General features: G+C 49.2%; 1 protein-coding gene across 1 annotated transcript in view; it reads right to left on the reverse strand.

Moving 5' to 3' along the window:
- The window catches only part of LOC308631766 (large ribosomal subunit protein uL18-like), a gene marked incomplete at both ends in the record, with an annotated part of 59,657 nt that extends 38,974 nt beyond the window's left edge, over positions 1 to 20,683 (reverse strand). The window contains 3 exons of the mRNA XM_081263232.1: positions 19,577 to 19,637; positions 19,830 to 19,832; positions 20,653 to 20,683. Of these exons, the coding sequence (XP_081119358.1) occupies positions 19,577 to 19,637; positions 19,830 to 19,832; positions 20,653 to 20,683 (95 nt within the window). The remainder of the gene's footprint in view (positions 1 to 19,576; positions 19,638 to 19,829; positions 19,833 to 20,652) is intronic.
- Positions 20,684 to 25,749: the final 5,066 nt, after the last annotated feature.

The following is a 25,749-nucleotide window of genomic DNA, read 5'->3' on the forward strand; positions in this document are numbered from 1 at the left end:
GTGATTATCAAAAGGTATGTACTTGTTCCAGTCATTTTGTTCTTTTTTTCTTCTGTGGTTTTGAATATTTTATGTTTTTTTTCTTCCTATCTTATTCATCTTGGAAGTTTGATGGTTTACTATTTTGATAATGTATGATTCTATAGTATTTCTAATGTCTACTCCTTTAGTGGGATTCACTTTCTCACATTTGCTGATTATTTTATCTCCCTTCCTCCTCTGGGTCCAGTATTCCCTTTTGTACTATCTTAGCTTTTCATCACTGTGACACAATACCTGAGAAAACTCTTTAAAGAAAGGAAGATTTATTTTGCCTCATGGTTACAGAGGTTTCATTCTGTGGTTGGCCAGCTCCATTCCTTTGTGCCTAAGGCGAGGCAGAACATCATGGCAGATGGGTTTGACAGAGGAAAGTTGCTCACCTCCTGGCAGCTGGGAAGCAGAGAGAGGGGCAGGAAGGGTCTGGTGACAAGACATATTCCACAAGGGCTTGCCCCCAAGGACCCACTCCTTTCAACTAAACCCCACTTCCTACAGTTTTCACCACTTCCCACTAATCCATTCATATTATGAAGCCATTGATGGATTAATCCACTTAGGAGGTCAGAGTCCTCTTTATTCAATTATTTCCTAAAAGCCCCACCTCTGAATACTACTGTACTGGGGCCTTTGGGGACATTCTGGATCCAAACCATCATAAGTATCTTCAGTGATGCTGGTCTAGTGGTCATGCCTTCCCTTAATTTATTTTTATCCAAGGTCTTTATCTCCCCTGTTTTCTTGAAGACTAACACTTCTGGATACAGTAGTCTTGTTTGGCATGCCACTCCTTTACCAGACTTTCTTCTTTTTAAAGATCACCAGTCGGAATGGATCATAGTCAACCATAAGGACCTCATTTTACCTTCATTACCTCTTTAAAGGCCCTATTGCCAAATAAAGTCCCATTCTGAAGTATTGGTGGTTGAGACCACATATGAGTTTGGGGGCACGTAACTCAACCATAATAGGCAGGTGTGGAGAGACTGGTTGTCTCTGGCGAGCATCAGGGTCTTAGGGCCACCACAGTGTTTGTAGCAGGGGTGCTCATGGGGTCTGTGGATGAGGGTGGGGTGGCATGGCTGGAGAAGCTCTGCCTTTGTTTCCCCAGCAAGTGATGATAAGTGACCTCATGCACGAGTCAGTAAACAGCCCAGGGACACCCAGGGTCTCTAGGACTAGTCAAGTGGTAGATTGCTTGATAAAATGAATGGTGCTGTGTAAAATGTCAGATTTAATATCCATAGACTATAAATCCAAAATCTAAAGTAATTGTACAGAATATTATGAATTATGAATCCACATGACATAACCTAGAAAACAAAAATAGTGTGATGTCACTAAATACTGATTTTATTCATCCATGAGGCCAATCTGATGTTTATAATGAAATTGTATAATTGATACTGTAAATATGTGATCAGCTGGGAGACATGGCTAGAAGCTTAAACACACATTGGTTCCCATCTCGATACATCAGGCCACCCCCACCAGCACCTGTCATCCCCAAAGGATGTGATGACACCTCAGTGTGTCTTGTCCATACTGTTGAATAAAATGGAGTCATTCAGCATTTTTCTACCAGTTGGCCTAACGGAAGCCAATGTCAATGTGGGTTCAAGTCTATGGGGAAAGAGAGCAACAAGAATGATGTGACAGGTTTGTCTTAAGTAAAATGTGTCCACTTAAAAGTGCTGTCCTCAATTCTGAGATTATGCCCTTCTTAAATTTTGCATTAAAATTTACTTACTTTTAAGAAATCAATGTTATAAATTCAATTAAGTTTCTAATTTTCTGTTTTATTTTAAATATTTTACTTTTATACTTGGCCAACACAAAACAAAGAAAATATGTCACACCTGGATTTGGGAATATCAGTGTTTTGTTTATTTAGAGGCTCCATAAATGTATGAAGTTGAAGATCATCCATATAAAGCAGCATCTCCTGGGCCCCAGAGCAGTTCCAGGAGCCGTGCAGTACAGGCAGCTTGTGTGAGGACCTGTGTGTGCCTATCAAGCAGAAGGGGCATCCTTATTTTCCTCATTGTTAGTGAGCAGGTGGTAGGGTACCTCCCTGATCCGTGACAGTCCAGGTCCGTGTGGATCTGGGATCTGCAAGTGAAGAGGAGTATCCTCCATGCAGAAGGTCTGAGGGGGGGTCCTCTGCAGTTATTCCCTCTCAGCAGAGGTTGGTGACCCCAGCTGTGGGTGTCCCTCTATAGGACTTGCTGATGTCATTGTCTAGTTATCATTGAACAACCCAGCATGGCCTTGTGGCTTAAGAAGGCTCCTGCCAAGAGCCTGCATACTATGATGGGAGTAAGTAGGGCCCTGATAGATTTCATGCTCTTGCAGCAGGACTTCATCTGCCAATTGACTAGTGAAACCAGTGGTGACTAATCACAGCTGCAAGAAATGAGGCATGGTGGAGAGGACCCTGGAAATGCATTTATTATCCGGACAGTAGCACCGAACTTGCTCTGAGGGTCGTAGCAGAGCCATTAGCAACCGAGGCTTTTATTTGTATTAAATGCTGAGCAGTACCTTTTGTATAATACGCTGTGATTTATATAATATATACTGTTAACCTTCTTTATCTGCAGTCCTCATCTATGGATTCAACTAACCTCCAATCAAAAATATTGAGAAAGAATGATTTGTCTGTATTGAACATAAACAGACTTTTTTTCCTTGCTATTTTCCCTTTACAGTACTGTATCACAGTTATTTACCTGGGCCCAGAGCCCATGGGAAATATGAAGTGGCAGAGCACAAGCCCTCCCAGGTCTCCCGTACACTGGGAACACTCCTTCTGTGCACTGTGGCTGTGGCACTTGGGCTGGGGAGCATCCTGACTTGGCTTCTCTTGAAGCAGTGACTGAGACTAAATTCTGACCTGCTTAGAGGTGCCGTCTCTCTCAAGTGGGGTGCTCAGGGTGCACTGGAATATACCTGGAGAGGGGGCCCGACTGGCACCTCTGTAACTGATTTGCTGATAGTGAGCCTGGGGCCGAGATGATAATGACGGCCCACAGGTATCACTAACCAGACACAGTGCCCACCGTTTTGCATGAATTAAGTAAATTGCCATGTTCTTAGGATTCAGATGTGGAAATAAGAAGCTTTCCCTGAATCACACAGTGGGTGTGGGTGGGGAGTGATGCTCGAACCTGCTAGCATGGCCTCTTTCCTGACCCACTATGGGTTTATGGACTCTCTGGGAGTGTGGCCAGGACTCCTGACCCTACAGATATGCTCAGGGGGCCCTTGGCAGGGACTAGTGTTTACTACTGATTCTAAATGTAGAAAACAGGCCCCTTTCCTCACCCAGGGAGCAGCTCCTGGGGCAGGTGGTTGTTAGTCGTTCTCCACCTTCCGTGGGATGATCCACAGTCCCCTGTGGAAAGGACAAACCTTGTGTTTGTGGGGAGCACATACTCTCTAAAGCTGAGAGATGCCTGCTATTCTCTTTAGGAAAGCATGGGAAAGCTGCAGTTGTCCTGATGAACAACATTAACGAACAGAGAGAAGTAGACGTTTCAGGAGCACCCTTTCTTCAGCTTGTTGTTAACAGGTTAGCATGAAAAGCCCCTTGTGCAAAGGAGAACTGTGGAAGGACTCACCCCTGCCTTTGGGAAATGTGGAGTGTGTCATCCACACCCGGGCAGGTGCCAGCCCTGTGCCGGTATCCTTGGCTGCATCTGATGGAAGAGAATGGAAGGGAGAAACTGCCATTTCACTGGGCTGTGGGTTGAACTATCCTTTCTTGTAGAGGAAAAAGAAACATTTTTTTCAATAAACCTGAAATCTATGGCACCACTAAAGGAGGAGGGAGGGTGCAAGGCAGATAATCTTTTTAACTAGAAAATATGCCTTACCTCTGCAAAATTCTGAGAATTGTTGTTAGAGAATCTGAGCATTATTGAAAGTAAATTCTAAGAAAACCATATTTATTATACATATAAGGTTAGTAATCTGTTACCAATATTATTTCAGGGAATATTTTGGAAAAGTATTTTGTTAACTGGAACCAATCCCATTGGCATTAGTAAATAAACATTAATAAAATGGGATAAAATATATCTAGATTATTTGGGTTTTCCCACTATCACTTTATTTATTAATTCTAGTAGGTTAGCAAGATAAAGAAATCAGAATGTGCACCTTGCTCACCATCGTGGTCACTAGCACAACTCAGTAATTTGTGGAAATTTAATATTTCTTTGGTTAATGACCATAACAACTGTGGGCTAGAGCTGAGGCTAGTAAAAACCTGTAGAGGGAGGGATTTTTCAGGTCCACACTTGGAATCTGCGGTTTCTTTCTGTTAGGAGGAACAGAAGTTCTCCAGGATTTCCCCAAGCAGAGAAGACCATCTGGGGGCCGTGTAGACAGTGTCTCGGTGTCTCAGGGGTCTGGGGGCAGGACAAGGCTTGGGTTGACCCCCTTGTGCTTCCAGTTGGCTGAGTGTTTTCAGATCCACTGAGAAGGAAGAAAGGAGGTGGGGTGTCTGTGGGAAGTCAGTGTGTGTCAACTCTGTGGGAACTTTGTGAGGTGTCTGTGTGATGTCTTCGTGTGTCTCTCAGAATCTGGGTAAAGTCTGAATGAGTCTGTGTGAGGACCCTCCCTGTGATCTCTGTTCTGTGAGGTATCTCTGCACTGTGTCTTGGTGGTCTCTGTGGTGAGGAATCTGTGGGACATCTCTGTGGGAGGTTTCTCCAGGGTCTGGAACTCTGAGGGAGGTCTCTGTGAGGACCAGGTGGCAGTGAGAGGTCGGGGCAGGTCTGTTCGGTCTCCCTGGTGCAAGTCTCCAACAGAGGTCTCTCTGGGAAGTCTGTCTCAGGGGCTCTGTGAGCCATCTGCATGAGGCTCTGAAGTTGGTGTCAATTCTGAGGGACAGGACTTGGCTCAGGAGTGGCCTGTAGGACCTCTGCCTGCACCACCCACAAACGTAGTACTGTGAAGCATCAGAGCAGGGTCATGCCCACGTCATCTGCCTTGGTGGCACCTCTGCATAGGACTCTCCATCAGGGAACAAATAGGGCAGAGAGCCCCGGAGTGGTGCCAGGGTGAGGGGCACATCCCCTGTGTTCCTTTGTCCCTTTCCCAGGCTGCTGTGCTTCTCATCCACCTGTGTGCCAAGCCCACACTACTCTGCTTCCTTTCTTGGCTCCATTCTTTCTAAGTCTCCACATCCCACTCTCTGCTCACTGTGCCCCATTATACATGGCTTATTTATTTATTTATTTGCTTATTTATTTATTACTGGGGGTTGAACCCAGGGGCACCTAACCACTGAGTCCCAGCCCCAGCCCTTTTAAATATTTTTTATTTAGAGACAGGGTCTCTCTAAGTTGCTTAGGGCCTTGCTAAGTTTCTGAGGATGGCTTTGAGCTTGCGGCCTGTGTCAGCTGGGATTACAGGCATGCACCACTGTGGGAGTCTGGAGATTGTTATTGTATGCCTAGTTGGGCCCCAAGGGGGATACAGTGGACCATGGACAGGGGTGTTACACTTAAATGGCCCTTAGCAGTCAAGTCACAGTTCCCACACCCACACATGTGGTGCTCCATGTTCGATCCTGGCCAGTGCTCTTGAGTGTCAAGAAAGCAGGGGCAGAGATGGGTGACATGGCCATAGCATAAGGACTGAACTGACAGGGGCTTTGGGGGCCCATTTCCATGCCAGCCTCTATCAGGCAAAGCAGGGTTCCTAAGGCAGACTTGTAATCTCAGCTCCTCAGAAGGCTGAGGCAGGATGATTCCAAGTTTGAGGCCAGTCTCAGCAGCTTAACGAGACCCTGCCTCAAAATAAAAAAAAAAAAAAAAAAAAAAAAAAAAAAAAAACTAAAAGGGCTGAGGGTATAGCTCTGTGGCAGAGAGCCATTAGTTCAGTCCCTAGGTCCATACCCCCTACCCCACCCCACACAAAGATATGAGAGATTAGACTCCCCCACCTCTGAACTCAGGGCCAGCACACTAAGCCCCTCCCTAACTTTCCTGTGCCCATTTTGTAGTATGTGAAGCCACCTGTCCCCACAGATGCCCAACGTTCAAGAGAGGGGGAAAGAAGGGAGGGAAGTTGAGCCAGATATTGGCGTATGGTTTTTGTAGGGTTGCCTCATACTGGCGAGTCTGCAGTTTCTGTTATTTGTCCGTGTAATGACCGAGTGACGACTGCATGGTACAGTGAGGGGGTCTGCGGTGAGGGGGGTCCTCAATGTTGCTTTCACCTCCCTGCTTGTCCTCTCCCTTCTAGAACCCACTGGGAGGAAGAACAGATGCCGACCCCCCCTGTGCCCCACCGTAGCACAGAGAGAAGACAGCGCCTCAGATGAGAAGAGCACGTATCAGGAAGCCGTAGACATCTCTGTGGGAAGAGCCCTTAGCACACAGCAGACTGGTCATGACAATACCTTTTCCTCCACATGGAATGAACTGTTTCTTGGGGAAAAGATTTCCCAACAGCAAACAAGTGAGAAACATTATTCACCAGACAACAGACTTCTCTGAAGACAGCGGCGCCTGTGACTGTGGACATGGTGGCCCGAGACACCTGCTGCCTAGGCCTATGCTGCCAGGGGCTGGTGAGTGGTTGCTCTCCTTGTCTCTGATTCATCTCTTCTTGGTCCGAAGGCTGTGGCCTGTGGGGCCATCTTGGTGAGCACAGGCCAAATTACACATCACTCCCCTTTGCTCTGGGTGGATTGCCCTTATGGGAGTATCCATCAACTAGGTTCTGGAGTTTTTCTTGTGCAAATTATCCTTTGAGGTAGAAAGTGCATGCTGAATGCCCAGTTTCTCCTCTAGGATCCATGCAACAATGGTTATGAGTATCTGGCATCAGCTGCCCCCTGTCTATGAACTTTGTGCTCGTTGCTGACATGAGCATTGGGAAATGGCTGATGGGGATTTTTTTTTTCAAGAAATGTGCCCTCCCTTTTCCTTTATTGAGGAGAATGTATTGCAGAAAGTTCCTTATCCTGTTCCTGAAGTGCATCTCTGAAGGAGCCTGTCCTTTCTCTGGAGGGAGGCTCAGAGAACTTGTCCCCACAGTGTCTCCTGTTTTCTTGACCTGGGCAGGAGGCACACCCACCAGCATGGAAGGGCTTCCCTCCTGAACACCTTCCTTCCTGTATTCCTGACCTGGGCCCACGCAGCCCTTTCTCTTGTCAATGGGACCAACCATGTTCCTCTTGTTTTTCCATGGGTCCTGCAAGTTTGGTATCTTGGGCTCTTGCAGGTCCCGGCTGCTCTTTTTGCTGATTAGGAGATGACACGTCCCCTGGGATGTTGACACACTGCTGCTGGATATGTTCAGGAAGGTGGACAGAGTTTCTGGGAAGCCAGATGTCTAGAGAACAGTCCTGAAGGAACACACCAGTGGCACCGTCTTGAAGATCTTGAGGCTGGTTCTCTCGCTCAGCATCTGTTCCCAGGCAGGAGTCTTCTGGGTCCTGGGAGTTAGAACTTCTAGAGAGGGAGGGGATTACTGGTCTCAGAACTCCTCAGATTCACACGAACAGCTTGAGAGTTGGACATCTTGCTGGTTCCCATGATGACTACCTCTTCAGAGGACTCCTCCTGAGCCTTCTCTCTCCCCCCGATGTCTTTGGCCTTTGAAGTTGGGGACTCTCCATTGATCTAGGGTTGACATGCTGCGGCTTGGTCTCGTGAGCCCACACCCCTCTCTCCAGTGGCTCCTGTCTGCCCTGTTCTGGGCTTGGACTTGGCTCCAGGCTGCCCCTCACAGACCCCAGGACGGTATTGCTCTGCCAAGTTGTGCCCACATGAACCTAAGGGGGGCACTGAGAGGGCAGGCTGCCCGCATGTCCAGTTGGAGGGCCTCTGAGGGCCCACAGTCGTCACCAGATGGAGTCCTGTCAGACCCTCAAGTGAGGGTCCAGGGAGAGGATTCTTCAGGGTGAGACCTTTCTGCGTGGGTTCTCCCAGGACCTTGGCACCGTGGACAAAGGAGTCAGCCCTGGGATCACAGAAGGCTGACGAGGGAGGGCCAACAAAGGAAGGGCTGAGGCTGGAGCCTTTCTCCACTGGAAGCGATTTCTGTGCTTGAGGACCTTGAAGGGCAGCCCCCCCGTGCCTCACACAGAGACTTCAGTGTGTGCTGCCAGCACCTGAGGAGTGCGGCGTCCAGGAGGGGGGCTCTGGGAGGTGTTCCTGCAGGTCTCCCCACCTGTCAAGGATGGTCCGTCCCCGCGTTCCTTGTGAGTGTGTGAGTTTTCAGGCAGGAAGAGACATGGAACATGGCAAGCCTGGAATGACAACCGCCCACAGGGATCCTGCTCTCACCGATCTGCTCAATCTTCCTTCTTTTAGATACCTGCAAGGTATCTATGTGCTTCTTTTCTGGATCTCTTGATGAATCATTTCCTGAGTCACTCTTTGAGAATCTGAACAAGTCCCTTCCTGACTTTGTCTCAGAGATGACTTCTAGAACCTTCATTGGGAAGCTATTTTAGGGTCATTCTCAGATTATGCCCCCAGAACATTGCCCAGGTACTTCCTTACCTGTACTATTTCTGGGTTCCCTACCCTTCTGACTGCTATCATCTAGAATCATAGAACTCCAGAAAGATCCATAATTGTCTTTTGCCATATTGGCAATTTTACCCTGGGCTCCGTCTGGTCTGGAGATAGCTGGATCTTCTGGAATACTCCACACCAGTGCTGGGTGAACCTCTTCTCAAAGGTGTTACTCCAGTTTCTTCTGGTGCTAATTACTAATAAAATAACTTGGGAGTCTGGCAGTGGACTGTGTTTCTGGGAGGCCATGTGCTGGCTGTGAGTTGTCTAAAGATTTCCTGAGATGTTTTGCTCACATAGGGTGAAGCTCTCATACTTTTTAGTTGCTTCTTCAAAGGGTGATGTTCTGAGTGTTAAACAGCAATTAGAACAGGACATTGCATCCCCTTCTTGGGTTGTAGGGTTGTAGGGCACGAAATGCAACAGGCACTATTCAGAGGTGAATGGCTGATGGGATTTTGGGTACAATGTGAGATGGCCTTTGTTCTGAATCTGTGCCAGTGGTGGGGCCTGAGGCCAGGATAAGGTTGGAGTCCGTTTGAGGTTTGACTACATGGTGGAACAAGAGCTGAGAGAAAAGTGTCATACAGGCTCCTTAGTTTTAATTTGAGATGGAATTAAAGAGTCTATTGAATAACATGGAGGAATGCCTAGTGGGGGTCTCTGTAGCAGGCACCAGAGCCGTGCTGTTTAGAAGGCTCACACAGAAGCTGACAGCATTTCTGCTGTAAGTGTTTGCCCAAAACCTTGGGTAAAAAAGCTGCTGAGGAAAAGAAAGCTGCTGTGGTTTGACTTTTGTGTTCCAGAAGGGTTGGGGGGGGGGGTAGTGTCCTGCTCATTGCCCAGTGACTGTACTGTGCTCCCCACAGAATCAAGGGGGCCATCTGATACCTTTTTGTTCTCAACGTACCAATTTTCAGTTCTGTTCTTTTGCTCACCAGTATTTCCTGCAGTTTCTGGACAACAGAGTTAATGAGAGAGGTACCTTTGGTCTCTACCTGAAAGCATGTGTGGTTTGCACAGAATGTGTCCTCTGGTGGGTGGGAAGTATGATCTCTCTGGGATTCACTGTGTGAAGACTTGGAGAACATGAGACTCTGGCAGCCATCTGCTACCAGGAGAGGGATGTGATAGGACAGTGGACAGAACATGGCCTGAGATTGCTGGGACAGGAGATGGCAATAGAACAGAAGAAGGTGATGAGACAGGAGATGGTGAAGGGACGGAAGAAGGCTATGGGTTAGGATCCTGATGGCAATGGGACAGGAGAAGGCAATGGGAAAAGAGATGGCAATAGGAAAACGTTATAGTTTGGATGTGAGATATCCCCCAAAAGCCCATGTGTGAGACAGTGCTAGAAGGATCAGAAGAGATAATTGGGTTGTGAGATTATTAACCCAGTCAGTAAATTAATCCACTGATAGGGATAACTGAGTGGTAATGAAGAGGTAGGGGGCAGCGGGAGGGAGTGATTCATTGTTGAAGTGGCGATAGGGTATATATTTTGTATCTGGAAAGTGGACTCTCTCTCCACTTTCTGATCACCATGTGAGCTGCTTTCCTCTGCCACACTCTTCTGCCATAATGTTCTGCATCATCTTGAGCCCCAAGGAATGGAGCCAGACTTCTCTAGACTGAGACCTCAGAAACTGTGAGCCCTCAAATAAACTTTTTCTCCTTTACAGTTCTGATCAGTTCCTTTAGGCAAAGCAGCAAAAAAGCTGACTAAAACAGAAAACCTCATGTTTTATAAAATATTTTAAAAGCTTCTAGTTAAGTCTTCAATTGTTTCAGCTTTTTTTTCATTCAAGTTAGTTCTTGATTGATTATCTTAATCTAATCATACTTGGCCTAATTGCATGGAAATGACTTGCCTTTATGGTGGAAATGAGAGTGAGGAAATAAACAGGAATAGTTATAGTATTTGTTTCTGATATTAAATGAAACAGTGTGCACACCATTGGAAGTTCATGATTCTTATACATATTAAACTGTGCTCATAGCTTGTTTGGGTTGCTAAAATCCAAATGAATCACCTGCAAAATGAACTTCCCATCATGTGATAACTGTGCTCAGTTCCAGTAGAGCAGGTTTGCTGATGTTTTAAAACATCTCCCTGGTCATGAATCACAGCTAATCTCCATTGCCCATGACCTTCCTTTGAACTCATGTCTTTGCTGGGAAGGCCAGCACCTGCTGTAGCTGACTCTGAAGTGCTTTCCTTAAAATACTCCTTTACATGGAAGGAGATAAGAAACAAGCTCAATGGAACACAAGTTACTGGTGGTAGTTACTTAATTTCAGCTTATTCTGCTCACCTATTTGAGGCACCCTGATGCACACTCCAGGGAAAATCTTGTGGCACAGGCCTCTGTTCTTGGGGCCTGAGGCTCTCAGTGGTGGCTCTAGGTCACATGCTCAGGTCCTTCCTGATCCTGGCCCAGGACACAAGGACAGAGTCTGGGGAGGATGCTGAGTAAACAAGAGGAAAACACATGAGCATTCTCTAGAGGGGAAAGTGGTGATGGTAGAGTCACTGAGGGTGCATCTCTGAAGACACTGGATTCTAGAAATGTAAAAATGGAATGGGAATAAAGTGAAATGACAATAATGATATGATTGGTTTAACTTGCAGAAAATGTAGAGGTGTATCAAAACCCTAGAGAAACCAAGAACTCTCTAAGGTGAACTAGAAAGAAATCCAAGGAAACCATGCACCATGTTCCCACAGAAGGGTCTGCCATACCCTCATGTTGTCCTTGTCCAGATGAGCAGGAGCCCTGCAGAGCCACCCTCCCACGTCTTGGGTCTGGGTCCTCAGTTCATAGTCCTCCTGGGGATGACTTCTACTCTAGGCCCCTGGGGAGAGGACAGCATGGTTAGTACACACTGAGCCCCCAGTGGTGGGCTCAGAGCCAGAGGACTCAGGGCACAGAAGAATCCAGGTCATCACGATTCCTTTGTCCCCTAACTGGAGCAGGTCTGAGTAGGAGGAGCTGGGCAGTGGCCTAGGACATGGCCTGTCTGGATGTGGCTCTTGAGACACACCAAAGCCTTGTACCAGGGGCTGATTTCACCAATTCACTCTGACCTGTGACTCCCACTGCTTACAGGTCCTCTGCACCTGGTCTCAGCCACCCTGAGTAGCCTGCACATGGACGACCAGGACCTCAGTGGGTTATCTGGGATCTTGGGCTCAGTGGACACAGAAAGCAAAAGTGGTCGCCACAACCTCCAAGGGTCCAAAGTATGGAGACAGAGAATGGCGGAGCAGTGGTGCGTCTCAGTCATTACAGCTGGGTTCTGCCGGGACACTAGGGTCAGGCCCTGGTAATCTCTATGACAAATCAGATGCACACTTCCTTCAGCTCCCCAGGCCTCTCCACCCACCCTCTGCAGCTCCTCACTGGAGTAATATGGGATGTCGCAAGTTCAGCAGCCTCTGCACAGCAGCCCCTTCAAATCTACTGCTGGAGACATTGTATCATCCTCCTGCCACCAGAGACCAGCACGAGCCCACTCTGAGAGGGAAGTGACCTCTTAGAGTGTCTCTGACTGCTTTCTAAGGACAAATCCAGCTCATCTCTGGCCCTACGTTCCCACTTCCTATGGACTCCATTCATGCTCTCATCATTTGTTTGTGGACATTCCAAGTGCCTGATTCTGGCACACAGCTTCCCATGACCTGGTACTTAGGGAAAGGGATGTGACTGGAATAAATACATAAATACTGTGGATAGCAGTGGGCCAGGCAGGAGTGTGGACTAGGAAGAACAGACCTGGCTCTCCTGGGGAACATGGGAGATCTTTGGGATGGGCTCTCCGGGAGAAGCCCATTGAGAAGGGAAGGAGCCCTGTAGCATTGCGGGGTGGGCATTCCATGCACAGGGAAATCAAGCAGGGTTTCTGGGAAGGAACAGCATCCAGAATGGATCAAGAAAAACCCCAGCCTCGGTGGCGTGCCATGGGGGAGGGTCATGATGAGAGCGGGGCCACAGAGCCCCAGGGGCCACACTCTGCAGGACTTTGAGGCACTGGGTGAGAACCTGAGGTTGTTCTAACCAGGTGCATGGCACAGGAGGATTTTGAGGCAGGTGTGGATCACATCCCTAGAGTCCATCTGCTACAGGTGTTTATCGTGTTTTCAAACTAGTCAACAATCCAGAATTCAGTTCTTGTCTCTAATGAGATTAAAAACAATAAAAAGTGACTTTTAAACATTTGTGAATAACTAATACTGGACAAATAAGATGATTTCCCTCACTGGACGTTGGCTGCATTTTATTCGTGTTTATAATTTGTGAGTCTCTAAACTGGGTCAGAGCTGAGGCTGGTGTAAACCTGCAGAGGGAGGGATTTTTCAGGTCCACACTTGGAATCTGCCGTTCTTCTGTTCAGAGGCAACGGCATCACAAAGGGACGGAAGTTCCTGAGGATTTTCCCAGGCAGAGAACCCCATCTGGGAGGCCACATTGACAGTGTCTCAGTGTCTCAGGGGTCTGGCCAGTGTCCTTGTGCTTCCAGTTGGCTAAGGAGCTTCACATGAAGGAAGAATGATGTGGGGTTTTCTGTAGAAAATTTCTGTGAAAGGCCTCTGTTCAGTCCCTGTGGGGATTCTGAGATGGGACGTCTCTTTGTGGGTCTCTCAGAATCTGTGAAGTCTGTATGAGGTCTCTGTGAAGACACTCCATGAGGTCAATGTGTTTGTGTGAGGTGTCTCTGTACTGTCTCTGGGTGGTCTCTGTGAGAGATCACTGCATGAGGACCATGTGGCAGTGAAAGGTTGCCATGGGAGACCCTGTCTCTGAGGACTCTTGGTACAAATATCTGACAGAGGTCCCTCTGGGGAGGTCTGTGTCAGGGGTTCTGTGAGAGCTCTGTGTGAGGGCCCTGAACAGGGTGCTCTATCTGAGGGAGGTCCTTTGTTTCTGTGCTGCTGTGTTGGAGGTTCTGTGGTGGTCTCTGTGCCATCTTTAAGTTGGGTCTGTGAAGGCTATGTGCCAGGGGGTCTTACTTGTGTCTGACTGAGGATTCTGTGACATGTCTGTGGGGGTCTCTGGGATGTCCCCTGGTTGTTGGAATTACTGCCCCTCATGGATGACAAAGCTGGCAGAAGCAGAGAGCAACAGGACTTCTCCCTCATGCCTCTGCTGTCCATCAGTGTCGCTGTCTGTGGCATGATCCCCTCAGGATCCCTGAGGTCCATGTCCAGCTCCTCTGCCCAGAGAACCTGCCTCTCTGGACTCTGAGAGGGCCCAGCAGGGCCAGATTCAAGGTCCTGATTCTGTTCTAGCTCATTCTGTGTCTGGGTCTGTTCTTGATGGTAGGCCTTTTAGACAGTCACTGCCCTGACATGACAAGTTCTGACTGAACCACCTCTTCTTCTTTAGTCTGTGGACAACAAGTTCTGCAAGCCTAGAGAATCCTGCATCGGGACCCCAAGCTACCCCTTTGGCCTTTTAGGTCCCCACCTTTCCACTGCAGAAGAAGTGCTAGGGCCATGTGTTTGTCTAAAGGTCCCTAAACTGGGAGTCACAGCTAGAGTTCCCTGCTCCTGGCTACTCCAGCCGGACAGGAAATGAATTTTCTCTACCAAAAGGTTGCTTCCTGTCTTGCCTGTGTCATTGTTCAAGAGGCTTCTCCAGGTTCGTGGTCTGTGTGGGGCCAGGATGAGTCCATAATGTCTCCTCCCTGAGGTTGGCACCATCCCCCATGGCTGTGCCATCCACGGCTTCTGTGGGAGGCCCTCCTCTCACGTGACTTGAGTTACCTCCCTGGTTGGATGAGAGACGCTTAGGCACTCTTTTGTCCAGAGCTTTCCCCACCCTTCTGAGGTCCGAGGGTTTGTCCGTGTGGAGGCATGTCTGGCCACTACCCCAAAGACCCAATCGTCACCCCTGACCTTGGGACACTGCCCCCCTTAATCTTCATTGGATGGGATTTTCCCCAGAATTTTTTGTTCCCCAATAAAAGTCCACTCCCAGGCATGTTCCCCCCCCCCCCCTCTCTCTCTTTCTTGCTGGCCTCTTCAGTAAACCTTGCTACCATAATAGGTGGCTGGAGGCTGGAGCTAGGAGGAGCCGACCTGGAGCTGGTTTAAAGGTAATTAGAAGTCTTGTCTCTTTAATTCAAAACTCCCTAGAGGTTTCTCACGTTTCGAACCTTCGTTCTTGAAGCCAGTGCTGGTCGCGAGCTAGACACATCATCTGTGGTATCCCCATGTTACTCTGCCTCTTTATTTGGCTCTGTTTTAATTCACATCCCATTTTCTGCCCTCTGTGCCCCGCTGTCAGATGGCTGCATGCATATTTGTGTCGGCTGTAAGGCAGATTGAGAGGTGGCGAGCTGCAAGTGAAACAGCCCTTAGCAGCCAACTTACAGTTCCCACCCAGAAACACACCGATCTACAATTTTTATTCTGGACACTGCTCTAGAAAGTGAGGAAGACAGGGCAAAAGCAGGTGACATGGCTACAGCATGAACCTTAAGCTAAAAGGAGCTGGCAAGGCCCATCTCCATGTCAGGCTCCATAAGGCAGGGATTCTCAGAGCAGGTGTCCTCTGATCCCCGCCAAGGTATCCACCAGGCAGGACTCTCCAGCCACCTCGGAACTCAGGGCCTGGAGACTACCCCCTCCCCAACTTTACTGAACATGGGAACCTACTAGGTTCCATGGTAAACCTGCACCCCAATCCATACAGCCTCACAAATTTCAGAATAGAGAAAAGGCTCTGTTAGACTTCAGGGTGGGGTCGTTGTGGGGTTGCCCCATCTTGACCAGTCCCAAAGGCATTGTCTTCTTTCTGTAATGACCAGGTCATGGATTCCTAAGGTATGACGAGGGGATCTGACATAAGGGTGGGTACTTAATGCTACTGTCACCTTCCTGCATGTCCAGTCTCTTCTAGAATCCAGTCTAATAAGGAGCACGCGTGACCTCCCCTTCCCTGTGACCAAGCACAACACAGACGAAAGGCTCTCTGGTTTAAGAAAACAGTGTTATTAAGCCATGGTCACCTCATTAGAAAGAAGCCATTATCAAACAAAGGTTGGACTCACAGGAGGACAGTTTCTCTCAGTATGGACTGAATTGTGGGAAAAACTTCTTCCCAGCAGGACAGGAGTGGGAAGCAAGCTGATGTTGACGAGACAACAAACGTCTCTGAAGAGCACAGTGCCTTGGACAGTGGACACTGTGGCCCGAGATACCTGCCAAACTGGACCTCTGCTGGCAGGGGCTGGGCAGAGGTGCAGACTTCTGAAGCAGCAAGACCTGCTGGTTGTCCGGGTTTCTGATCCACCTGTTCAGAGGATAGCTGACCCTGAGGCTGGCCTGGTGACCATGAGCCACAGCTCCGATCCCTCTTCTTTGCTCCAGGGAGGAGGAACAGCTAGAATAATGGGATTGTCTACCCACAGAGGCCTGCAGTTCCTCTTTAAGTGTGTTTTTCTTTGAGGCCGAATGTTCATCATGAAACCTCATTTTCTGATCTATGATCCATCCAAAAGTAGTCATGAGTGCCTGGGCTTCTGACACTGCATTGGCTATAAGCACTTGGCTTGTGACTGACACTTGGCTTTGGGTAGTAGTTGATGGGATCATGATTTTGGGTAGAGAGTTTGCCTGCTCTTTGGCTTTACTGGGGAAGATATTTTGCAGAAAGTTCTTTATTCTGTCTCCAAAGTTTCTCTTTGAAGGAGCCTGGGAGGACTTGTCCCCCACAGTGTCCCCTACATCCATAACTGGGACAGAGGGGCCCATTTCCCCAGCACAGGCGGGCCTCCCTTCTGAAAGCCTTTCTTTCTGTGCTTCTGACCTGGGCCTCACACTGTCCTCCCTCTTGGTAGTTGCTTTAAACGTATTTCTCCTGCTCTTCCCTGGATCCTGGTGCTCAGGGATCTTGGGTCCCCGCAGGTCCTCGCTGCTGTCTTCACTGGTTAAGAGTCCATATAGCCCCTGAGAAGTTGATGAACTCCTACTGGTCATGCTTAGAGTGTTGGACCCTCTCTCTTGGGAAGCTAGGATGTCTGCGGCCAGGAGCACCTCAGGGGCACAGTCCTGATGAAACATGTCAGTGGCACAGTCTTGCAGGATGACACCTGTAGCCAGTTCCTGAGGCTGGTTCTTTGGCTCAGTCTGTGCTTTCAGGCATGAGTAGTATTCTTGGCCCTGGGAAATAGAACGTATAGAAGAGGAGGGTCCTTCACTGGTCCCCTGAGATTCTAAACTCCCTAGGGAATTAATATGAACATTTGGGAAGTTTGATATCTTCCTGGTTTCCTTGGTGATTCCCCAGTCAGAAGACTCCTCCTCCTCATCCTCCAGCTCTCTGACTTCTTCAGTCTTTATAACTTCGGACCCTACCTGAAGTGATGACACGCTGTGGCATGAGCCTTGTGAGCTCATACTTCCGCTCCCCAGGGATTCCTGTCTGCCCATTTCTAGGCTTGGACTTGGTTCCAGACTGTCTCTTGCAGATCCCAGGACAGTATCACTGTGCCAGGTTCTGCCCACGAGAATGTAAGTGTGGGGCTGAGAGGGCGGGCTGCCCTCATGTGCCGTTGAAGGAGCATCTGGGAGCCCACAGTTGTCACCAGATGGAATTCTGCTCAGGGACTCAAAAGAGGGGCCAGAGAGAGGACCCCTCTGGGTGGGACCTGGAGTTCGTGCCACCTCCTTCAGTCCTGGGCCTTTCCGAGTGGGTGTTCCCAGGACCTTGGCGTCATGGGCAGTGGGGTCGGCCCTGGAGTCATAGGAGGCTGGAGAGGGAAGGGCAGGCTGTGCAGGGGGTGAGCCCTCGGAGTTCCTCCTCGTCAAGGTGTTAATATGCTTGAGGACCCTGAGGGGCAGGCCCCACCTGTGCCTCACTCTTAGACTTGTAACATGAGCCTCCAGTTCCTGCCGAATGCTAGCATCAAGGAGGGAGCGCTCCTGGGGGGTGCTCCTGAAGGCTTCCCCACCTTTTAAGGTTGGTCCACCCCAAGTTTCCTTCTGGGTATTTGAACTTCCAGGCAGGACAGAGACATGGTATGTGCCAAGCCTGGAATTACAAACACCCACCTGTATTATCTCTGGCCTCTCAGAACCAGTCCTCTGCACAGCAGGGCTCCTCTTGTCGGGAATCACTGATTTCCATGAAGACCTACAATTGTCCTTTGCCTGATCTGTTCTTGGGATGTTATCCCAGGACTCCGTCAGATTCAGAAATGGGTCCATATTGGGTGGTAGTCCATACTGATGTAGCATGAAACTCTTCCGAAGGTGTTGATCCAGTTTCTCTTGAAGATCAAGGCTCGGGAAATCCCCTGGGGGCTTGTTGATGGGCTTGTGGTCACAGGAGGCCCTGTTCTCTGAAGTGAGATGGCTAAAGATGTTCTGAGGCTTTTGGAACAAATGAGGTAAAGCTTCTCCAATTTCTAGTTGTTTCCTCAAGTGTTCATATTTAAGGTGTTGAAGAGAAGGGGGAAGTAACTGGGTCCCCTCTTGGCTTGTGCGACATGGAAACCCACAGGCAGTTTTCAGAGGAAGACGGAATGGCAGGCTTGGGAGAGATGGTGGGAGATGGTCCTGATGGTGGATCTGAGCCAGTGGTGGGGACTGGGACCAGGATAAAGATGGAATCATAGGCTGGAGTTGGACAAGAGGGTGGAGCAACTGGGAGGCAAAGAGTGGCCCAGGTGCAGCCTGCACCTGCCCTGGAATGTAATTAGGTACTTCATTGAATCCAATAGAGGAACAGTCTGCTGAGGGCCCAGACATGCTGACAGTAGCCACCAGGGATTCGCTGTGCAGAATGGGGAGGCCCCAAAAGAACTCGCTCCATTTCTGCTGTAAATGGTCGCTCAGAATCTCAGTGTAAAAGAGCTGCTGAGGAACAGAAAGTTTCTCTGGCTTGCTTTTTGTGTTCCAGAAGGGTTGTGGAATGGTGGTGTCCTGTTCCCTGCCCAGTGACTTTATGGTCATTCCTAGATTATTCAGGGAGTTGTCTAATTCACCCTTTGTCTTCAGATTACAAATTTTCATTTCTGCTATTTTGCTGATCAGTATCTCCAGCAGTTTGTGGACACCAGGGTTAATGAAAGAGGTCCCTTCAGCCTCTACCTGGGAGAGTGGGTGGTTTGCCCAGAGTGAGTCCTCTGGTGGGTGGGGAGCATGATCTTTCTTGGATTCACTGTGTGGGGAGCGGGAGAGGCCACAGACTCTGGCAGCCATCTGCCACCACGAGAGGGATGAGATGGGACAGGTATAGAGAATATGGCCTGAGACTGCTGGGACAGGAGGTGGCTGTGGGACAGGTGATGGCAATGGCACATGAGATGGCAGTTGTACAAGAGAAAGCGATTGGCCAGGAGTTGGCAATGGACCAGGAGATGGCATTGGCAGAGATGGAGGGTGGTCCGTGGGATCAGGAGGACGAGATGGGGGAGAGGAAAGTCCACGTGGCTGAGGTGAACGTCGTTCTAGAGGAATCACAGACTCTGGAGACTGAGAGGCACTCAGGGATGAGTGAGACTCAACAGTATCTGAGGAAGTCATTAGGTCTGCTGAGGAAGTAGAGGCCAGGGGCAGAGGACGCTTGCTCAAAGGAGTCAGGGAGGCCAAAGGGAGGAAGGCAGTGGCCAAAGCATCCTCCCCAGGCAGAGTGCGTGGCTGGTGGACTCCAGCTGACCCTGGTTTGCACATCTCATCTGGGTTGTCTCCTTTTAAGGGCTGGTGAAAGCTGCTGTCATCATGGCTCTTCCCTGGGTGGCTACAAGAGATAGGAGGCCCAGGCTGCAGCCAGGAGCAGATGAGGCCAGAAGGTATAGGAGCTGGGGCAGTGGTGGGCACCTGTAGCCCAGGGCTCCTCGCTACTCCACACCCTGAGTTTCCAAAGCCTTGCTCTCCCATACCCCAGAGCTGTAGTCAGATCCTGCCCCATGAGAGCTTTGTGCTGTTGGATCTTATCACAGGCAGCAGGAGGAAGGGCACAGGGACTAGGGGAAGGACTCACCTTTGTAGAAGTGAAAGCAGGTCTTCAGTCTCTTCCACTTTCTTCCAGCGATCACTGTCACCTGAAAATGGAGGCTGCGTTATTGTGGAGAAGGGAGGGTGAGCGGAATGTCCATGTGGGGCAGACTGGGAGAGTAGACTCTGGAGGGCCAGCGCCAGTGTTCAGGGCCACATGACGGGTGACAGGGATAGCAAGGCACATGCAGGGGCAGCACTTTGTCATTTCTTTACACTTCCACCAACCCCCATTATACTTCCTGTGGGGAGAAAGAGGAATCAGTCTTAAGGGCATGAGGGCTTGTCCACACTCTGACCAGGACGTCCCAGTACCATATCCAGATGAAGTGTGTGTGTTGGGGGTGGACAAATGGCAGTCATTGTAGATAATATATCTGTCCCATTGGGAAGATGTCCCAAAAGGAAAGGAAATCAAATGATCTTTCCTTCTCCTCCTCCCATGTCCCCTCTACAACTTGTTGCTAAGGTAGCCTGCCCTGGAATTGCTCCTCCCTGCAGGGAGTTGTAGGAGGTGTTAATTGATGCCTCCTGGGCTGCTGCCTTCCTGCCTGGATCACTCCACCATTGGGCCCACCTCTGGGTCATGTATGCAGGATGGGAGAGGAGAGGCAAGATAAGGAGAGAAGGAGGACATGAGAGCAGAGAAATTCTAAAATATAAAAGGGTCTGGGCACCCCCACTTATTTATATGTGCAGGTCTGGGACCCCTCTTCTGCAGAGGAATCTAAATAAAACTTGCTTTCTATGCTTGCCTTGGTGTTTCTCGGGTGTTCAGTCTTCACCCCTAGGAAAACAACTCAGCCTTTATGGATTCTCCTCACTGGCAGGATCTCAGAGAGCATGGCTCCAATCGTGCCTACACCACCCTACTGAACATCACCACCCTGGCCCACCACAGCTTCATTCTGGGCACAGAACCTGAGAAGTATCATTGGTATGATTTCTTTCTCAGGATCTTTCCTCTCAGGTTTCTGCAAGTTATATCATCTTGGACATGGCTCTGGTTCTTGGGGATAGTAGATAGAAAGTCATCTCTGGAATGGAAGGGCAGGGCCTTACCTTTCAGAATGCCACTCTTCTTCCTCTTCATGCTCTGTTCTTTTTTTACCTTCAGATGCTGACCAACAGGAAAAAAAAAGAGGCTGGGGTCCAGTTCTCCCTCTGCTGTCCTAGACCAGCTACAGACATTCCATGTTTCTGAACAACATCACTTTCTACAGCTAGTGGAGACCCTTTTATTCAGAGAACATTTTTAAAGTAGCAGAACTTCATTTGTTTCCTTTGGAAAACAAAAGGGGATTTTCTATATGAACTATACTATGGATGTCCTCAGTCACTGATCCTGGCTCAGGAACAGACTCTTTTCCACAGGCTCTTCTCAGCTGCCAGGCAGGATTGTGCTCCCTGAGGCCAGAGGGGACTCCAGCCTGTGACTGAGGCCTTAAGAGCTCAGCACAGCCCTCACACCTCAGCCCAGCATAGAGGAAAGGCCTGCTCCAGAGACACACACCAGAAGATGACTGAACGAGCAGTGCTCCAGGCCTGTCCTCCTCCAGAGGTTCCCAACTCTCTCAGGATTCAGACCTCGCCACTGAGTCACAGTGTGTGCTTCACTCTGGGACCTGCAGCTCCCCACATGGATGGTCTGAGAGCTTCAGATTGGAGAAGCCCTAGTGCACCCTCTCCCTGCCCTGCCCCATCTATCTCAAAGTGATGCTCTGTTCTGTCCTGATGGGTTTTGTTTTGTTTTTTTAACTGTCTCTATTTCTTTCGAAAAATGGAAAGAAGAGGAGACAAAAGAGAATCCGTTTTTTGTTGGATGTGGCCTGAGGGTTTCTTACCTTCCTGAGTTTTCCCTTTCTCCTTGGTGGTGGGAAGGATGGATTACCCTGGAGGCAGGGCAATAAGAGGAGAAAGAGCCCCAGTCCACACACAAAGGCCAGGATCATATCCATTGTCCAGGTGGTGAAGCTGGGGTTCAGCCATGTGGCAATAACGCTATTCAGAGGAAAGAGAAAATTCTCCATCTTCTGAATCATACTGTTCTGTTTGGACAAATGAGTCCTGAGAGTTCACTTCAGCAATGAGGAGTCATACCCTGACCTTTGTCATACAGGGCTGTGCCCTCTCATCATAAAGGGATCCTGACAGCAGGGGAGGGACAAGAAGAGGCAGCAACACACCCCTGCCCACCCTCCAGCCCAGCATGTTCCCTACTCTTCTATGTTGTCTAGATCCTTCCTTCTAGTTCCACCTGCTCACCCTGCCACAGGAGACCTTAGTCCATGTCCTGTTGTTTCTGCCTAGCATGTAGACATGACCTGCTTCTTTGTATATCTGTTTAGCTCCATTGATATGACACTTTTGGAAAATTGGATCATTTCTATAATTGTTATTTCACAGAGAACGTTACTCTCAGGTTCCCCCTCTCTGCAGTTCCAGCTTCCCACATAATAGTTCCTTGCCTTGCATCAACTCAGACACAGAACTGAGATGTCTTCTATACGTATTTTTGTGAATTTTGAATGAAATTTCTTCATCATTTTTTTTTCTAGTTAATTTTATTATCTTCAGTTAGAGGGTCTTGAACAACAACAAATAACTAAATTAAAATATACCATTATTAAGAATTCAGAAGAACAGTATAGAAAGTTTTTTTTAAAAATTCAAAGAATTTTTTGGGTATTTCTAGTATGTTTGATTCCAAAATCAATGAATGTTCAATGGCAGAATATATCTTTGAGAATTTCTACACAAACACAGACATGGACACACAGAGGCACACACACACACACACAAATATGTACAAACAGATGTAACCCCAAGTATTCATGTGTGGTATGCATACCAAATATGCATCCTGTGATGTGCATAGCAATGGATTTTTTTTTTTTACAAAGAGGAAACATTGAATCCAGAGGTCTGTGACTTATAACAAATTTGCTCAGTTTCCAGCCCTTATTTTACAAGGAGTGTTTCTTCCCCCTTCTCCCTCCTTTCTCTCTGGTCTCTCCTTCCACATGTGTCAGTAGCAGTCTGGTGGGGACGTCCAGGTCATGCAGCACCACCTGCAGGAAGGCTCTCTGCTCCATGCTGCTGTGTCCCCTCTGCTCCTTTACTGTACACAGGTTGGCTGTACTGATGTGGGTCTGTTTCTGGGTCATATTTGCTAATACATCATTGCATGTTTCCTTATCTTCTTTTATGACTTAATCTGTAGATTTCTTCTAATTTTTGTCTGATTTTGTTATTACGTTAGAGCTGGTCTGATACAGTGAGTTAGAAGGTAGCTCCTTTGCTTTAATCTTCTGGAAGAGATCTTAGAGAATTGATATAATTTCTCTCTTAAATGTTTGTTAGGATTCACCAGGAACCTATCTTGAACTGGTGGCTTGGCCTTATTGGTTCTGTATCTTTGATAAGTTACAGTTCTACTCAGATTGATCGTTTCTTTTTGTGTTAAATCTAGCATATTTGTCCTGCAAGAAATCAGTACACTTCCTGTAGTTTCTTGAGTTTAAGAACATGGAGTTGTTTGTGGTATTCCTTTACTGTCTTTCTAATGTCCATGGGATCTGTATGGATGCCACCCTTGTAACTTCCGATCTTCCTCATTTTTATCTTCTATTTTCTTTGACATATTGTCTAGAGGCTCATTGATTATAGTGATTTTAATTGACAAATAATCACACACACATATATATATAGGGCCTAATGGGCCTAATGTAATGTTAGGATACACTATGTCAGTCAACTACTAGATCCTACCCATTGCTTCCCAGACTTATTTCTTTATGTGAGAAAATTTAAACTCTACATTTTAGCAACTTTGAAATATTAACTATAGTCCCTATGTTAATCGACTTTTTGTCCCTGTGAATGAAATACCTGGTAAGAATAACTTAGAGCAAGAAAAGTTTTCTTTGGTTCTGCCATCCCCATCCCTGGGCCTCGGGTGAGGTAGAACATCGTGGTGGAGGGCATGAGTTCTGCCATCCCCATCCCTGGGCCCAGGGTGAGGTAGAACATCATGGTGGAGGGCATGGGTTCTGCCATCCCCATCCCTGGGCCCAGGGTGAGGTAGAACATCATGGAGGAGGGCATGGGTTCTGCCATCCCCATCCCTGGGTGCAGGTGAGGTAGAACATCATGGCGGAGGGCATGGGTTCTGCCATCTCCATCCCTGGGCCCAGGGTGAGGTAGAACATCATGGAGGAGGGCATGGGTTCTGCCATCCCCATCCCTGGGCCCAGGGTGAGGTAGAACATCATGGTGGAGGGCATGGGTTCTGCCATCTCCATCCCTGGGTGCAGGTGAGGTAGAACATCATGGAGGAGGGCATGAGTTCTGCCATCCCCATCCCTGGGCCCAGGGTGAGGTAGAACATCATGGTGGAGGGCATGGGTTCTGCCATCCCCATCCCTGGGCCCAGGGTGAGGTAGAACATCATGGTGGAGGGCATGGGTTCTGCCATCCCCATCCCTGGGCCCAGGGTGAGGTAGAACATCATGGTGGAGGGCATGAGTTCTGCCATCCCCATCCCTGGGCCCAGGGTGAGGTAGAACATCATGGTGGAGGGCATGGGTTCTGCCATCCCCATCCCTGGGTGCAGGGTGCAGTAGAACATCATGGTGGAGGGCATGGGTTCTGCCATCTCCATCCCTGGGTGCAGGGTGCAGTAGAACATCATGGTGGAGGGCATGGGTTCTGCCATCCCTATCCCTGGGTGCAGGTGAGGTAGAACATCATGGTGGAGGGCATGGGTTCTGCCATCCCCATCCCTGGGTGCAGGTGAGGTAGAACATCATGGCGGAGGGCATGGGTTCTGCCATCTCCATCCCTGGGCCCAGGGTGAGGTAGAACATCATGGAGGAGGGCATGGGTTCTGCCATCCCCATCCCTGGGCCCAGGGTGAGGTAGAACATCATGGTGGAGGGCATGGGTTCTGCCATCTCCATCCCTGGGTGCAGGTGAGGTAGAACATCATGGTGGAGGGCATGGGTTCTGCCATCCCCATCCCTGGGTGCAGGTGAGGTAGAACATCATGGTGGAGGGCATGGGTTCTGCCATCCCCATCCCTGGGTGCAGGTGAGGTAGAACATCATGGTGGAGGGCATGGGTTCTGCCATCCCCATCCCTGGGTGCAGGTGAGGTAGAACATCATGGCGGAGGGCATGGGTTCTGCCATCTCCATCCCTGGGCCCAGGATGAGGTAGAACATCATGGAGGAGGGCATGGGTTCTGCCATCCCCATCCCTGGGTGCAGGTGAGGTAAAACATCATGGTGGAGGGCATGGGTTCTGCCATCCCCATCCCTGGGTGCAGGTGAGGTAGAACATCATGGTGGAGGGCATGGGTTCTGCCATCCCCATCCCTGGGTGCAGGTGAGGTAGAACATCATGGCGGAGGGCATGGGTTCTGCCATCCCCATCCCTGGGTGCAGGGTGCAGTAGAACATCATGGTGGAGGGCATGGGTTCTGCCATCCCCATCCCTGGGTGCAGGTGAGGTAGAACATCATGGAGGAAGGCATGAGTTCTGCCATCCCCATCCCTGGGTGCAGGGTGCAGTAGAACATCATGGTGGAGGGCATGAGTTCTGCCATCTCCATCCCTGGGTGCAGGGTGCAGTAGAACATCATGGTGGAGGGCATGGGTTCTGCCATCCCCATCCCTGGGTGCAGGTGAGGTAGAACATCATGGAGGAGGGCATGAGTTCTGCCATCCCCATCCCTGGGTGCAGGGTGCAGTAGAACATCATGGAGGAGGGCATGAGTTCTGCCATCTCCATCCCTGGGTGCAGGGTGAGGTAGAACATCATGGTGGAGGGCATGGGTTCTGCCATCCCCATCCCTGGGTGCAGGTGAGGTAGAATATCATGGTGGAGGGCATGGGTTCTGCCATCCCCATCCCTGGGTGCAGGGTGCAGTAGAACATCATGGTGGAGGGCATGGGTTCTGCCATCTCCATCCCTGGGTGCAGGGTGAGGTAGAACATCATGGAGGAGGGCATGAGTTCTGCCATCTCCATCCCTGGGTGCAGGGTGCAGTAGAACATCATGATGGAGGGCATGAGTTCTGCCATCTCCATCCCTGGGTGCAGGGTGAGGTAGAACATCATGGAGGAGGGCATGGGTTCTGCCATCTCCATCCCTGGGT

This window comes from Spermophilus citellus, assembly GCF_964194105.1.
Source record: "Spermophilus citellus genome assembly, chromosome: 12".
Taxonomy (NCBI): domain Eukaryota; kingdom Metazoa; phylum Chordata; class Mammalia; order Rodentia; family Sciuridae; genus Spermophilus; species Spermophilus citellus.